The following is a 15,221-nucleotide window of genomic DNA, read 5'->3' as shown; positions in this document are numbered from 1 at the left end:
CAGATACATGAACCGATTATCCCATGATTTGTGCATTACAACGTGTGAATTAGGATATACATTTTTTAACATATAAATGTATCTCGGCATCTGTCTCTAACCATCTGCAGGTCCACCTTTAAGCAATGATATGGCACTCTCCTTCGCACGCTATGCCTTCATATAATTTATATCCACACCATATACAACTTTCATTTCTTCGATGATGTCCCCGGGTATGTACCTTCTCTTATGGTTAACTAGTTTTGGAGCCGTGAATTCACAAACAAAAGAAGTTGTCGCCAAAATATTCTGCAGTACCCTGTCCCTCAAAGCGCATGTATGTTCAGGGTTAAATTTACGAATCATTAAAACATTTGTTTTTTTTGTAAGTAGATGCTTCCAAATTCCACTGACATTCCTTATTGTAACATCGGAGGATATAGCTGAAATATAAAAAAAGTCATTCAAATGATTATAATTTGTATCATTTCATATTTTAACGATTTGATTGTTACAAATCCATCATAATAAATACATTATAGACATGCATAAATTTTCCACATAGACAGCTATATACAATCTAATAATTCATGTAATTAACATTAAAAACAAAGTATATACATTATGGATTTAATAACACATCTAAAGGCATGTTGCCAGTTATGTATATTTTTAGATATACATAACTGTTGTCCATTACCTCATCTGCTCACATCTACTTTTAAAACATATACAAAGCACAAATGATGTATATGTAGTTGGCATAACAGAATTAATCTGACAAAATACATTAACCAATTGTGTCTTAGATATGCACTTACTTTTCAGTAATAAAGCTATAAAAAAAAAGTCAAGTCAAATACACTACGTTGCATAAATATACATAACTTAAAAACAGTTCTTTCAAAGACCACACTGATTATGTGTTTTTCGATTTTTGTTTAGCAAAAAAAAAAACAGATGTTCATTCAACTATATATAACATTGTTATTAAAAAAAATAATTTATAACATTCAAGATTTGATATATCAATAGTGCCCAGTATAAAAATATACGAATCACCTTTTTTTGTCTGATCTTTTTGCTCTAACATTAAATTCATTAGTCACCTTATATTTCAACATCACTGAAACGAGCGTCTTTTTATCCTTATACATCTGTTTCACCTTAACATCAATACTCTTACTGTCCCATATCAAGTTATCTATTTCAACCGCAGGGACATACAAAGCATATTGATTTTGTGTCTCAACTACAGATAGAGCCATAGCATCAGATTCAACACCTTCCAGGCAAACAACAACTCTTATTTCTCTATCGAACAATATGTCTTCTTGACATTTATCTGTAGTTGAAATACACAACGGATACATCACGAACGACGGTTGTGTTTTCTTCAACTCGGCATACACTCGTACGTTATTATTGTTACGGATATGAAAAGGTGAATCATTGTCATCGACAACATAACGTACATCAATATTTTTCCGAGTTTCGTCAATGTTTAGTTCATCAGCAATCGACGAAATCAACCTCACATAATTTATTGATTCAGCTACAACAATTTCTTCACTTTTATGATCCACATATTCTGTTTGGGATCTCCATTTACCCGAGTACCTCAAAAGAATAGCAATATTCATCTTCAATAATTCGAAATAATTTGCTCTCTTCAGTAAACAACAAAAAATAGATCTAAAATTGTATTTGATCGATTTATAATTTTGCTTCAGATTTGCATTTGTGTGTATTTGTGATATTCAAATTTTGAAATTTCGTTGATATTACATGATTTAAGGGATGCAGTAATCCACATATTTAATTAGTTGTGCTATTTACTTTAATTAATGCCAGATATCAGTAACTTCCATTTTTTAAGGACTCTAACAGATTCCAATATACACAAGTTGTTATGTATATGTCGTTTCAGGAATGCATATTAATAGAGAGAGACAAAACTAATTAAAAAAGATGGGATGTAATGTAATTAGTTCTAAAAGGTTGGTATTTATGAATTTTGCACTTAAAAAAATCATTATTGATTGATTCTTTAATATGTTTGTGCAAATGAAGAAAGATTTATGTGAAACATGCGGACAAAACTTCGTATCGATTACAAGTGAATTTAAGATATGCTTTTTCTATTCTAAATTTTATTTTTTATCCATTTTAGTTCTACTTCTTATTAAGATGTAATTCGTGTTAATACTCTTTTGTCAAAATCATACTTACGTTGAAAAAACTTATTGAGATAAAAATAAAGTAAAATTATAATTTATCATAATAGCAAACAAATCATTGTGACAAACAAGTATTAAACAAAGTCATTAGTTAGTTAGAAGATAAAACGTAATGGTAATTAGAGATTTCATGCGTTAGTAAATCAAATTTATAACCAATTTCATTCTTCCATCAGAGATAATTTGAATTATTGAATTTATGTTTTAGTATCGTCATCAAGACTCTAAAGTATATTTTTTCTTTCAAAATATAATATTAAATAATTTATATTTCAATATATCATATTTTTTTTTAATTTTTCGTCCGTATCTTTGTTTTATAATTTATAATTATTTGTCTTGAATGAGAAGATGCATGAAATGAAATGTGATTTTACGTGCCTTGACATAGTTAGTCTTACGTGACTTTAAATGAATATGATTTATAAAAATAGGATTTTTAAAGATGGTCCAAGTATATTGTTTGATATAAATGATAGAAATTTATTCTTTTATATACACTTATTATTATCTTCATACATACGTGCAAAACACGTACACTTGACTAGTAAATAAAAAATATATAAGACATGAAAAAATATATATGTGCTACGTCACACACAGATGATATACAAAACGAAGTCAATACATTTTCACCAAAGAAAATATTTTCATTCATTTTTTTGGTAATCACCATCACACCACCACAAAAATCCACCATAACCACAAATTATTGTTAAAAAAAAAAGAAGACAAAAAATAGAATACAAAGTGAGTCTAAATTTACTATGCCTTTGGCACATCGAATTCACTGTTTGCTTTTCCCATCCGGTGTACATAGCTAGCGTTTGTACTTATTTTTGGCAAGCGACATATGTAACCTTTTCTTTCTATTTATCGAGAAATTATAATTAAAAAGCAATTTAGTGCACTAAAACTCTCATTATACGCGAGGATCAAGAGTAGGTCAGAGTTCAGACCACAAAAGTTTATTATATGTAGTCTTACTCTGCATTTTTTTTTGGAAAGAAGTTGTTTCCACAATTTGAACAAATGACCTCTTGATCTCATGATATCTAATTACCGGTTACTCAAAGGCTCTCCTGAGATAAAACTAGGGCAAACAACATAAATCCTAATAATTTGGAGTTTAATTAAAGAAAATTTCAATATTTTACATAATTACTGAAAATCTCAATTTTGGGTCTGTCAAGATACACAATTAGCTCCAGATACATCTAACGAAGATACATTTTTTCCTTTGTAAAGATACATAATTAGCTTCAGATATATTTATTCCGATTTTGAATTTGTCAAGATGCATAATTAGTTTCCTGATCTATCTAAAAAAGATACATAATTAGTTGTAATTTTTGTAATTACTTTGTAAGGGTGGAGATTTATGTAAATATGATAAATTAAGGTGTATATTTATGTTAATTTTCAATAAAACTATATAAGCCCAAAACTAACACTTGGGTCTTGGCCCAAAGTCTTTTGTCTGGACTGTTCTAACCAGTTGGCCCTGCCTTTTCAATACAAAGGGGCAGCTCTAAACTACTGAAACAGCAAAGCAAAAGACACAATGAAGTTCACAGACTCTCCAGTAATCGACCTTAAAGTCCTCGATTCTCAACTGTCCTTCCACCAAGACAATGGCTCCATGCACGTCGGAACAAGCGTATGGCCGTGTTCCTTAGTCCTCGTCAAGTTCATCGAACGTTGGCATCCTCAAACATCCTCAATAACACCAAATCCCTATGCAGACATCCTTAACTTCCACAACAAACGCGGCGTCGAACTCGGTGCCGGTTGCGGTGTCGCATCCATGGGAATTTACTTATTAGGTCTTCAGAACATCATTATAACGGACATTCCCCCCGTTATGCCGGCGTTGAAACACAACCTTAAAAGAAACAAACCTGTTTTGAAAAAGTCGTTGAAAACGGCGCAGTTGAATTGGGGGAATGGGGAACAGGTGAAGGCGTTATGTCCGCCGTTTGATGTTGTAGTTGCTACCGATGTTGTCTACTTGGAGGAGACTGTGGGGCCGTTGTTGTTGGCGATGGAAAGTTTGGTTGGAGACAATGGTGTTGTTCTGTTGGGGTATCAGTTGAGGTCACCGGAAGCGCATACGAAGTTTTGGGAGCTTTGTGGTGAGATGTTTGATGTTGAGAAGGTTCCGAATGAGCATTTGCATCCGGAGTATGCGTATGAGGAGACTGATGTTTATATTTTGAGGAAGAAGAAGAAAATATAGGTCTCTTATTCGAATTTGCGTTGCCTTAACAGGTGATTATTGATAAGTTCAACTTTGTTTTAATCGTAGTGTGCTTTGGTGTGAGATTTGTTGTTGATTAATTTGTTAATTAGTGTTGAAATTGTTGAGTATTTGGATGAAATGATTATGATGGAGTGAGTTGATAATGAAGATTCATATAGTAACACCTAACTAGCTTGGAATTTTTTGTTGCTGTTGTTGTTGTTGTGGAAATAATATTTGAGCTTGAATTTTCAGAAAAATTGGAACTTTACACAAGATATACATAGAATGGGAGCCTTGGCGTAACTGGTAAAGTTGCCTTGGCGTAACTGGTAAAGTTGCTGACGATGTGACCAAGACGTCACGGGTTCGAGCCGTGGAAATAGCCTCTTGCAGAAATGCAGGGTAAGGCTGCGTACAATAGACCCTTGTGGTCCGGCCAACCCTTCAATGGTTCCCGCGCATGGCGGGAGCTTAGCGCATTGGGCTACCCTTTTTATACTAGATATGCATACTTCCACTGATATGAGATATGCGGCCTCAAATCAGGAGGTTCTCGTGTCTTTTTTATGTCAATTGATCTTCTCCTTATGACTAACATTATTGCTTGACATATATTTCTCAAGAATTTGACTCCTTAACTAATAGGACAATGTTCTCTCTTTAGGAGTAACATATATTGTACAATCTTCCACAAGCATTGAAGAGAACAATTATATTGGTTGAAGGACTTAAGCTTTTAGTAGCTATATAAGCAAAGGAACCGTCAGCTTCAACTTTCAAGTCTCAACTATTTTTCCTAAGAACTTTTTACCGGATGGTGTTCTTGGTGCAAGAGCAATCATTAGTCCAAGCTTAGACCCCCAAAATAAACTGCTACTGCTACTATACCTCAATCCTGAGCTAGTAGGGTCGATTGTATGAATCCTCAATATAATAAATGCAGCCTCTGCAACTTTCCACTGTAAACCATTTGCCCCTTCTAAGGATTGGCGGCAGAGTTCTTCGCCTGATACAATTAGATTTTTGTACAAGACCCCTTTTTTGCTACTGTACCTACTCCTTTGTTGCCTAATTCAGCAATTCCTTTTTTCATCATATCTGTTTTGCCTGTTTGCATTGGCATTGAAAGTAACCTCCTACTGATATGACTCCATCATATATATTGGAGATTTTAGTTACTAGACCAGAAAATAACAACCTCACTGATATTGTTTACTAAGAATGTGCGAGACTCGGAGAACTGTTATTGTACTTCTTCCTAGTTCCTTCTCTAATCTGGTCCTTCTAGCTGTAATACGAGACCAACCTGTATTGTAGTTTCAATTTTATATAGGTTTTTTCTTACCCAAAAAGAAAGGCTACCTTCATTTGTGAGGTTTAAACCCCTACATACATATTCAAATCCAATAGACATATACTTGTAGGATGGGAGGGTGGTTCTTAACGCCGTTAATTCCAATTTCAGCTGAATTATTTCAACTCTGCAATGTAAATCTGTGTGTTATGCTTTTTGTTCTCCTATGTTTAAAATTTTGGTATTTGATCGCGAAGAATGGGTACTGATTATTTCCACATTGGGATGCCCTTAGTATCATTCGAGGGCTCCTTAAAGTCACCATAGACTTGACAAGAACTAACTTGATGTCTGTAGGATTTCCTTAAATTTTTTACTTGATTATCTGCTAGGTAACAATCTTACAATGCTGAACCTGAGTAGTTGTATCTACTAGGGAGGTCTTGATTTCTTTGGTATAATCGTCTGGTCACCAGTTTGGAAGTCGTCGTTACTTTGGCTCCTTTGGAGAGTACAAGAGATCCTCTTTCTTTAAAGATCCTTGGACGAGTGAGTCTTATACCATCTCAGTTTGAAAAGCATCGCCTGCACCTTCACATTGAACTAGTACCTCTCCTGAAGTAATTCACTATGCCATTAGTAGTTTTCCTTTTGAATCTCTTAAGCTTCCTTCCTTTTTGATAGGTTTCACTAAAGCTTCGTTCTCCTTTAATATGAGAGGTTTCTCCAACTTGAATCACTTAATTGTTAGTAATGTATCCTAATTCTTCATCCAACGAGTTTCATACAAAAAGGTACACATGTGCCCAGGGAAATTGCTTGGGAATCGCCCTACCTGCATGATTTATACATGTGCTCAACAAGGCAATTACCTTGTATTTGAGGTTAGCTCCTTGCACCTTCTCCGTTTTTTCACTTTCAACTAGCATTCCTACACTCCAAACAGATTAGGGCAGTTCCAGTGTTCAACATGGATAGTTGCACTTGCTAATATATATCTCCACAGTGTTAGTGGTGGCAAATGGGCGGGTTGAAAATGGGTCAGATTCTTACCGACCCATATACATGTGGGTTAAAATGGGCTGACCCATTTTATACACAAGTGAGAAATCATTCTATTTTCAGTGAAAGGTGTATCAGTCAAATAAGAGATATAAGAACTATTTTGGTCAATAGAAAAACTTGGGAACATGAATTCATGTCAAAAGCAATTGCAGCTTTCTCGAGTGTTTGAGCACCGCCACCATAAGCCAGTAGGTTGAGGGTTCAAGTCATGCTGGAGGTAAGTGGGTGGTACAATACTGATCCTTCTGGGGGCGGTGGAAAAAAAGAGAAGATAATTTGCTTTTGGAATTATATGCAATTTAGTATCAAAATATTTCTACGGCGTAATAACTAATGGATACAAAGATTAAAACATTTTCATATACCTATTATTAATATCATCAGAACTTGTTTTCAGGAAAAATGTGAACTCTGCAAAATCTTATGTATTTTTTGCAGAACAACATAAACAAGTAAGTATAGGAACTGGTAAAACTCTTATGATGACTTTTTGTTCTTATAGTTTTATTAGACAAGAAAGAAAACAATCAGCATACAAGGTTAAACACTCGTATGAATGTTCAAAAGTTCCTTCAGTAAATGAAATCTTGGTAGGAATCCTATAGAAATATGAAACACATTGAACATGTATTCAACCTGGTTTGACACATTTTTGTAGCAGATTGAAAACGGTTTAGCCTAAATTTAACCATATTTAAACTGGGTGGGTTGTATATGGGGTTAAGCAAATATGGTGTGTAATTGCCACCACAATCCATACTAATACAACAATAATAGTGTACTGAGGGTAAATCTCTGATTTTCAGGAAACCAAATGTGATAGACTAGGGGAATCTGTGGGGTGATCCAAAACCAGAGATACATATAGTAACCGATTCCATGTATCAGGCAGTCCAGGCAGGCACCAATGGCTGCAATCAGACGGTGGCTTTAATTTTCTCTTCATCGATGCTAGTCCTGTCTTTTTGGCATAGATTGATGGATGTGCATCTTCGCGGTACTTTGAGAGCTTGGTAATGTTTAAATATCTTACGGGGACTCTCATTTTTGACAATGTTCTATCAGTAATCTCCATCACGGACTCAGGCAATGGTGTTACATGTGATGTATCTGTGATCGGTTGTGTTTTATTGTAACATCCATTTTGACCTTTGTGTTCTGGGGAAATGCTTCTAAAGAAAACTGTTGTTTTTGTCAAGTTAACATTCTGATCTATCCAATCTGCCCAGGTCTTCATTGCCTCCTCAAATGCTGATTCCAACTTCAGGTCATCAACTAATCGTCCCTTGTACTCGAATAAGTCCCACCTGCATGCTAAGTCCAGTTATTTTGACATGCTGCAGCAGTTAAATCTGTCAGGAAACTCATTTTTACGGATGGTTGCCTATGTTTATTTGATAGTGTGAAAATTCTTTAGAAGCGTAGAGATGTTAGAACTTCTAAACTTCCAAGAATATTCTTTAGTGAACTTACGCCTTGAACTTCCCACGATGCACCCACCAATGGCCCGTGTTGAATACCATAATGTCAGCACCTTGCCAATGCGGAGACGATAGATCGAGTGTCTCCAGCCTTACAATTTTAGGAGAACTTTTTGAGTCGAACTGGACAAGAAATGGGTTCCAGTAGAACTCTACAGTAACGTTGTAGTCCTAGAAAAGAAGAAAATTGACGTTATGAGTATGAACATTGAAACAAAGAGTGACTTAATGTCACATGTATTATAACATCAGACGTGTGAAAGTGAGCAAAAGAATAAAACTCTTGGTCTTCATGGAGCTATTGCACGAGGGCGCCGGTGCCTGTGAGGGTAGTTGCTTTGAAAAAATACGTCCCTAAATTGATGTACCTTAGCTTTGAAGACTTTATAGGAGCTACTGCTAAAATCAAGATGGGCTCTTGAAGGAGGAATTGTAGAATAAAGAAGACACACAAGAGATTCCCATTGGTTCCTGTTTAGTGAATCTCCAACTATGATGACCCTCTTGTCTCTAAGCCTCTTCAACATATCTCTGCCGTTGAATCTGCACTTGCTCACAACAAACAAAAATGAGTGTAATCGTGCATTTGAATCCAAATAAAGAAAAGGGTGACACAAGAAAATAAATGAACAATTTCCTACCGTGGGATCACACAATCATGAGCTTCCCAAGACCAATTTTCGTAGTCAAAATCAGGCCTTCCATTCTTCTGGCAGCTCACTTGTTCACTAAGGAATGGACATTGTGCTGCTTCATAGTATGGGCTTCCCTTTGATTCATAAACCCATCTGCCCTCAAATATGTTGCACTTATTCTCGCTGTTTTTCTGTATTACATCCCCTTCATCTTCTCTGCTTCTTGCTGCTTTCGAGATTTCAACATTTCCAGGAAGGAAAACGCTGTCATCTAAAGACAATGTCACATTGAACATGGCATGCCGCAGAGCCCTGAAATGCACTGCCTCGTTCTTGTGCTTAAGGTATAGCAAGAAAATGAAGCAGCCAACGAAACTACCAAATGCACACAACATCCATTTCTGAGTGATTTTTGAGCCACTTCCCATGTTGATTATTGGTTTCTTGTGTGAGCAGTAGTAATTAATATTAACGAGAAAACGTAGAACAAGTAGTTTGCAGGTAACTGAAGTTGTTCAAGGGTGATAATTTGTGAAGTTACTTACAATATAACTGCACTTTGTGAAGCTGGTGAATAGGAAAACGGATGAGAAGCTAGTAAACCAACCTTTTTCTTTCTTCTACAACTACCAAAACAATTTTGGACCATAGCTCTTCCCTCTTTACGAGTAGAATTAAGTATACTTTCTATAATATTATCTGTTTAACTTTAATTTACCTAGGGAGAGTGCTACATCATATTACCAAATTACTGCTCTATCAAATATTTCTAATTTTCCTATGGCATTATGTGAGCTTGTTTTTTTTTTTTTTTTTTTCTCATTATTGGTACTATGGGGTGGTTTCCATAAAAAATCTCCAGTGACTATAAATAGATGAAACCTATATATGGATAGTTAAACATGCAGTTGCAGTGGGAAATTCAAGAAATAGGGAAATTTATCCATAGAGAGACCACAACACTTTTAAGTAACATTGCTAATTATATGTTGAATTTACTGGAAAACGTTTATCTTCTTTCGTTATTTGTTGTGTAGTCAATTTTTCTTATAATAAGTTGAACAAACATTGACTGATTCTTCATTATTTTTTTTCTTCATCATCCTCTTTCATCTTTCAAATTATTTAATGTCACAAACAATAGTTTTTGACTTTATGATCAAAGATGGAATGTTTTGCTGAATTATCTCGTGCATTCTATTTAATATTCACCAATTAAGCAACTTTTGTCTTAAATTTGGACTCATTAAACTTTTGTCTTAAATTTGGACTCATTTAAAATTAAAATCTTGAATTATTACAACAGAATTATCGAACTGTTTGCTAGATTTCTCTTAATAATAAGTTTCTCCTTTGCCAGATTTGCCTGAAATCAAATGTTAATTTGAGGACTTAAAAATCTATATATACATAATAAATAAAAAGTTAATGTTCCATTTTTTTTGTTTTTTTCATAATTGTTATTTTTATTGCAGTATTCACATAGTAATATTATTGTTTATAATAATAAGGATTGATTCACGTTAATAAGATGTTAATTATGCATTTTCAATACGTTACCTTGAATGTTATTGTAAACATATTATTTATTATTACTTTAAAGATTGGAGTAGTTTAATTTAAAGTTTCAAAATATTTTTATTGAATGATGATAGTTTTTGTTTTACTATATTCAGATTGTCAAAAAGAAAAGAAAATCATAGAATTAAAAATTGTTGAGACCTAAGATTTTGGGAGCGTAAAGCATAGACTTTACTAGTCTCACATTTGATCTACCCCTGCTAGATAAATGTTGCATGTTTACTTATTCTCGCTTCGCCCAATCCAATACCATCCTGTCTTTTTTGGGACCTTACATATAGTGGAAGCTTTAGTGCGCCCTTAGTACCTGCGCGGCTGACTTGCACGTGTATACCACTTTTCACGTCTCTTTAAAGGAAATTTTAGGTACCAAATCACTCTAATTTTGGTTTCCACTAGGATAATTTCTCCATTATATTAGAATGAGCTTGCAACACAGTATTCATTCCATCTGACACGTTTGGTCTGTGTTATTGCAGAACACAATGGTGGAGGATTGGCACAGCCATCTTTGCTGCACAATAACATGTCATGTTATATATAGTTGAAGACCTGTATGCGTATGTGTATGTATTTTGTGTGAGATAACTCTTCTGCTGCCACAATTATTTGATGGACTTAATACTATTCGATGCAAACGTATACTGACTACTTAATAATAAATATGCGTGTAGCATATTTATGATGAAAATGCACGTCCCATAGCTCAATTTTACGCTCTCCATCAGCATATATAATTGTTCCTGACTGCTATTTTGGGCTGTCAAATTTGCTATTTGCGTCACAACTTGTTATTTCATTATTTTCTAAATTGCTAATTCCAATTATGAATCCACACCTCTAATTATCTTTGGATTACCTAGGCATAGTATTAAAATTATTTTATTTTATAAGTAAATTGAAGTTAAATTCATTCAAGGTGCTACAATTTCAATAGTCCCCTACAATGTCTACCTTAAAGTTCCAAATATAAGAAAGGAAAAAAGATTACTAGCAAAAGAAAATAATGAACATCGAATACAGATATATGCTAAAATTACATTAGTATATATATCTTTGTACAGTTGAACTTCGATTAATTAGTCACTCTCCCAGTCATGAGCCATATACACTTGTACAAAGTAAGTACCAATAATAATAATAATAATAATACATAGGATAACCACATCAAAAATATAAACATAATTAAAAATGAAAATTTTACAAGAGAACTCTTCCTTATTCTTCCCGTAGTCCTCCTGTCCACCCTAATTTTTGTTTCAATAACTTATTCATTCGGTGTGTGACTGTCTCATCTAAAAGGATAAAAGAGTCAGGGAATAAATGAAGCGTCAGGGAGGTTATTAAAATTCGGAAGACGAGGACTCATCGTCATCGTGGTCGTTGGACGAGTGTTATGTTCAAATTGTTCAAAGGATATGAGAGTAGTTGGATTGAAACATTGAACAAATTGTGATCCAACTTGACCAATATTTGTTCTAACTTGTGGAATAGGAGGACAATTATTTTTGAGTAGAGAATTATTGTTATTGTTGTTGTTGTTACCACCACATTGTCTTGGTTGAGTTTGATAAAAGACTTTAGAAACAACAAGTTCACCTTCTTTTTCATCTTCATTATCACCAAGATGGTATTGATGCATTACCCAATTTGTTTTCTCAGGTTTTCTTTGTTTCCCATAATTTGTGTAGAGAACAAGTATTTTCTTGTGGCCTTTCACTTTGTTTTTGAACACAACTGGTCTAGTCTTGCCTGTTTTGTGCCATCTAGTTTCATTGCCTTGTATATCTGTGTGTACTTTTCTTCTTTTTCTTGTGCCTGTTGTATATGCTTTTGATGGTCTATGAAAAAAATGTCGAACTAAACCATCTTTGGCCACTCCTGCACCATCAAGGACATAATCATATATATATACACACATCGCAACGTTTACATCATCAGGTCATCTTTATCTGTTATAGTAGGCAATATTTTCAACATTGCAATTCTCACGTTTTAAGGAGGTTTACCTGTAAATATTCTTTAGATGACCTGATAGCGTAAGAAATTGCTTACACCAACAAACCACCACCACCAACAACAATATATTCATTGTGATCCCACAAGTGCGGTTTGAAGAGCATAAGATGTTCGAAGACCACCCCATCTTTGTAAGGTTGAGAGGTTGTATCCGATAGACCATCAGAATACAGTATGACAGGTGATATCATGTTAGTTACCAATTTTTCTTATGTATATTTTAAACTCATATTTGATTAAGATTTAAGACCTATTACATCTTTACCCTCCCCAAACCCCACTTGGTGCGAATATACTGGTACGTTGTTGTTGTATATGTATATTACATCTTTACCATCAACATAAAATAACATGTTACATGTGATATCATGTTAGTTACCAATTGCAATACTTATAGTGGTGAATTATATGCACAATATAAGCTGATTATATAAATATTTTTCCCTCTATCATAATATAAAACTTAAATTCTTCTGATTAATGTGAGTACGGGGAAGTACATGTCTTAATTAATCCATTTTTAGCAAGAATTCTACACACTAATAACCTAAAGATTATCAAACATACATGAAAACATTATCTTTGTAGTTGTGTGTTTCATAGAACATTTTCAAATTGTATTCATTCAACAATATTAAAGAGATTGAGTGAGAAGATCAAACTTAGAATAATTATTTCACCATGTATAAAAGTTATAGCTGAAAAGACTTTTAGCAAATTCGTCTTATTCTTGTCTATTCTATCTAATAATATTTGAAAAAGATTTAAATTGTTAATTGGTTCGACGTTGTTTAAAGCTAGATCATCATGAGGTGTATAATGCATAGCCAAAAAACGTCAGCACTGTCTGAATGGCTAAATAGATATCAGCTAACGATAATCTAACTCCACCAATAACAAAGATTGATCAGTATTTTTTTTTTTTTTTTTAAATTAAAGGTTGATCAGGTTGAATAGTCCATCAAATGCTTATTAAATATGGATGATACAGGCTGATTTAGATCTTCAAATTTCTTGCATTTAATTTACACATATTAATTAAGAATTAGAATGAGATTTTATACCCTCATATGCAAAGGACTTATTAGGGATTTTTTTTTTAGTATTTATAAAATTTAACTAATTACCTGGTAACTTTTCTGGATGAGTATAGCAAATTCCATTTTCTCCCTCTAATGTTTGGATGAATTCATCAATTAATGGATGAAGTTTGTGTGCATCCAATCTCACTTTTGCCTCAAGATGTTCAAGAATCTCTTGATCACTTGGATCAAACTTCACCCCAGCTGGTAACCCTGGAAGATTGTGTATCCCAGCCTATACTTCAATTATTATTTTTTTCACAAAAAAAAAAAGAAAAAAATTAAAATCATTAATCATGTTATATACAACAGCAACGCCAACATACCCAGTGAAATCCAACAAGTGAGGTTTGGGGAGGGTAAAATGTACTCAGACCTTACTACTACCTTGTGGAGGTAGAGAGGCTGATTTCGAAAGACCCTCGGCTCAATCATGTTATTTAGATAACAAAACTTAAAACAATAAAAAGAAAGAAAAATTACTAACCTTTTCTTCAAATTTGATCAAATGACCACAAGAAGGACAAGTTCTTGTCTTAGTAACACTAGTGTTGTATCCATTACTTGATGGAACATTATTGAGAGTTTCAATATTGATACAAGTCATTTCTATTCTTTCTCACTTTCTTGATTAAGGGGGAAATCTTTTTTTTTCACTATTGTTCACTAAGTACTATTCCAAAATAACAAAATTTGTAGAAGGAAAGGCAAAGGGTTAAAAAGAAAAAAGGAAAAAGCAACATGTGTTTACTCATGTTCTCCCCTCAACCTAATTGCTCTCCAAAGTTGGGAAGGTATATTATTGAAATTCTACTTTTTTTTTTTCCCCACTTTGTATAGTACCTATACTTCTTGTTGTTACTTCATCTTACACCTAAAAGATTAAAATTAGATGTAAAAGTTGAGCAATATAATTTGTAGTACCAAAGATGGAAAAAAAAAAGTGTTTGCTTGGGATTCACTTCTTCTTTAACTCATTTAAGTAAGAATGCTTCAAGTGGAATAAATGTATATCTTTGTGAAGAACCAAAAGGGTATATTTTAATTGATTATTTCATTGACAAGGAACATTTTAATAAAGACAGTTTACCATGCATTGTAAAAAAATTATGGGATCTTTATACGGAGAGACAAAACCAGGATTTCTACAAAAGGGGGTCAAAATTTGAAGAAAAACTAATCGAAAAGGGTTCGACATCTATTATATATACATAATATATACTTTGAGTGATATATAAATAGTATAATTTTTCCCCTAAGGGGGTTCGGTGAACCCCCGTGCCAAAGGCTGGCTTCGTCCCTGTTTATAAGAATAGCCGAAAAGATTTATTATTTACTTTTGCTAATTGGTATACATAGATTGTACATTTATTATCCACAATAATGTACATATTAGACTAAAATTATACATATATTGTACATCTACCAACTATTTTTAATTGAATTAGTTGACTGAGCGACTATTTATATTAATTCTTTAAAAACTAAAACTATTGAAAAAGAAAAACAGGAGTAGAACTTAAAAGTACTCGAGTGTAAATAGGGCAACCTAGTATTAGTTCCTTCACTCCCATAACCCCCCACCCCCACCCACCCC

At 33.7% G+C, this 15,221-nt stretch overlaps 3 protein-coding genes across 6 annotated transcripts; 1 reads left to right on the top strand and 2 right to left on the bottom strand.

The window, feature by feature from the left end:
* Window positions 1-3,683: 3,683 nt before the first annotated feature.
* LOC107878390 (protein-lysine N-methyltransferase rrg1) lies at window positions 3,684-11,233 on the top strand. 4 transcript variants are annotated; one of them, XM_016725355.2, is made up of 2 exons: window positions 3,684-4,493; window positions 11,003-11,233. In XM_016725355.2, exon 1 carries the CDS (start codon window positions 3,787-3,789, stop codon window positions 4,459-4,461), a length of 675 nt encoding a protein of 224 aa, XP_016580841.1. In that variant the 5' UTR covers window positions 3,684-3,786; the 3' UTR covers window positions 4,462-4,493; window positions 11,003-11,233. The 4 variants fall into 4 exon arrangements, with proteins under 4 accessions (XP_016580841.1, XP_047271366.1, XP_016580843.1 ...); XM_047415410.1 differs by lacking the exon at window positions 11,003-11,233 and adding an exon at window positions 8,056-8,292 and having other exon boundaries at window positions 3,692-4,493; XM_016725357.2 differs by lacking the exon at window positions 11,003-11,233 and adding an exon at window positions 7,633-8,025 and having other exon boundaries at window positions 3,692-4,493.
* LOC107878389 (protein trichome birefringence-like 38) lies at window positions 7,499-10,063 on the bottom strand. Its single transcript, XM_016725354.2, has 4 exons — window positions 8,949-10,063; window positions 8,676-8,850; window positions 8,300-8,478; window positions 7,499-8,133 (listed from the first exon to the last, which is right to left on the bottom strand). Exons 1-4 carry the CDS (start codon window positions 9,368-9,370, stop codon window positions 7,629-7,631), a joined length of 1,281 nt encoding a protein of 426 aa, XP_016580840.2. The 5' UTR covers window positions 9,371-10,063; the 3' UTR covers window positions 7,499-7,628.
* Window positions 11,234-11,551: 318 nt separating the features above from the next.
* On the bottom strand, window positions 11,552-14,580 carry LOC107878388 (NAC domain-containing protein 73). Its single transcript, XM_016725353.2, has 3 exons — window positions 14,112-14,580; window positions 13,670-13,859; window positions 11,552-12,404 (listed from the first exon to the last, which is right to left on the bottom strand). The coding sequence occupies exons 1-3, from the start codon at window positions 14,229-14,231 to the stop codon at window positions 11,836-11,838; spliced, it is 879 nt and encodes a 292-aa protein (XP_016580839.1). The 5' UTR covers window positions 14,232-14,580; the 3' UTR covers window positions 11,552-11,835.
* Window positions 14,581-15,221: the final 641 nt, after the last annotated feature.

The sequence above is a fragment of the Capsicum annuum genome, chromosome 7 (genome assembly GCF_002878395.1).
Source record: "Capsicum annuum cultivar UCD-10X-F1 chromosome 7, UCD10Xv1.1, whole genome shotgun sequence".
NCBI classification, from domain to species: Eukaryota; Viridiplantae; Streptophyta; class Magnoliopsida; order Solanales; family Solanaceae; genus Capsicum; species Capsicum annuum.
The sequence above is the reverse complement of the archived record's forward strand: the minus strand, read 5'-3'. Positions and strand labels throughout refer to the sequence as shown.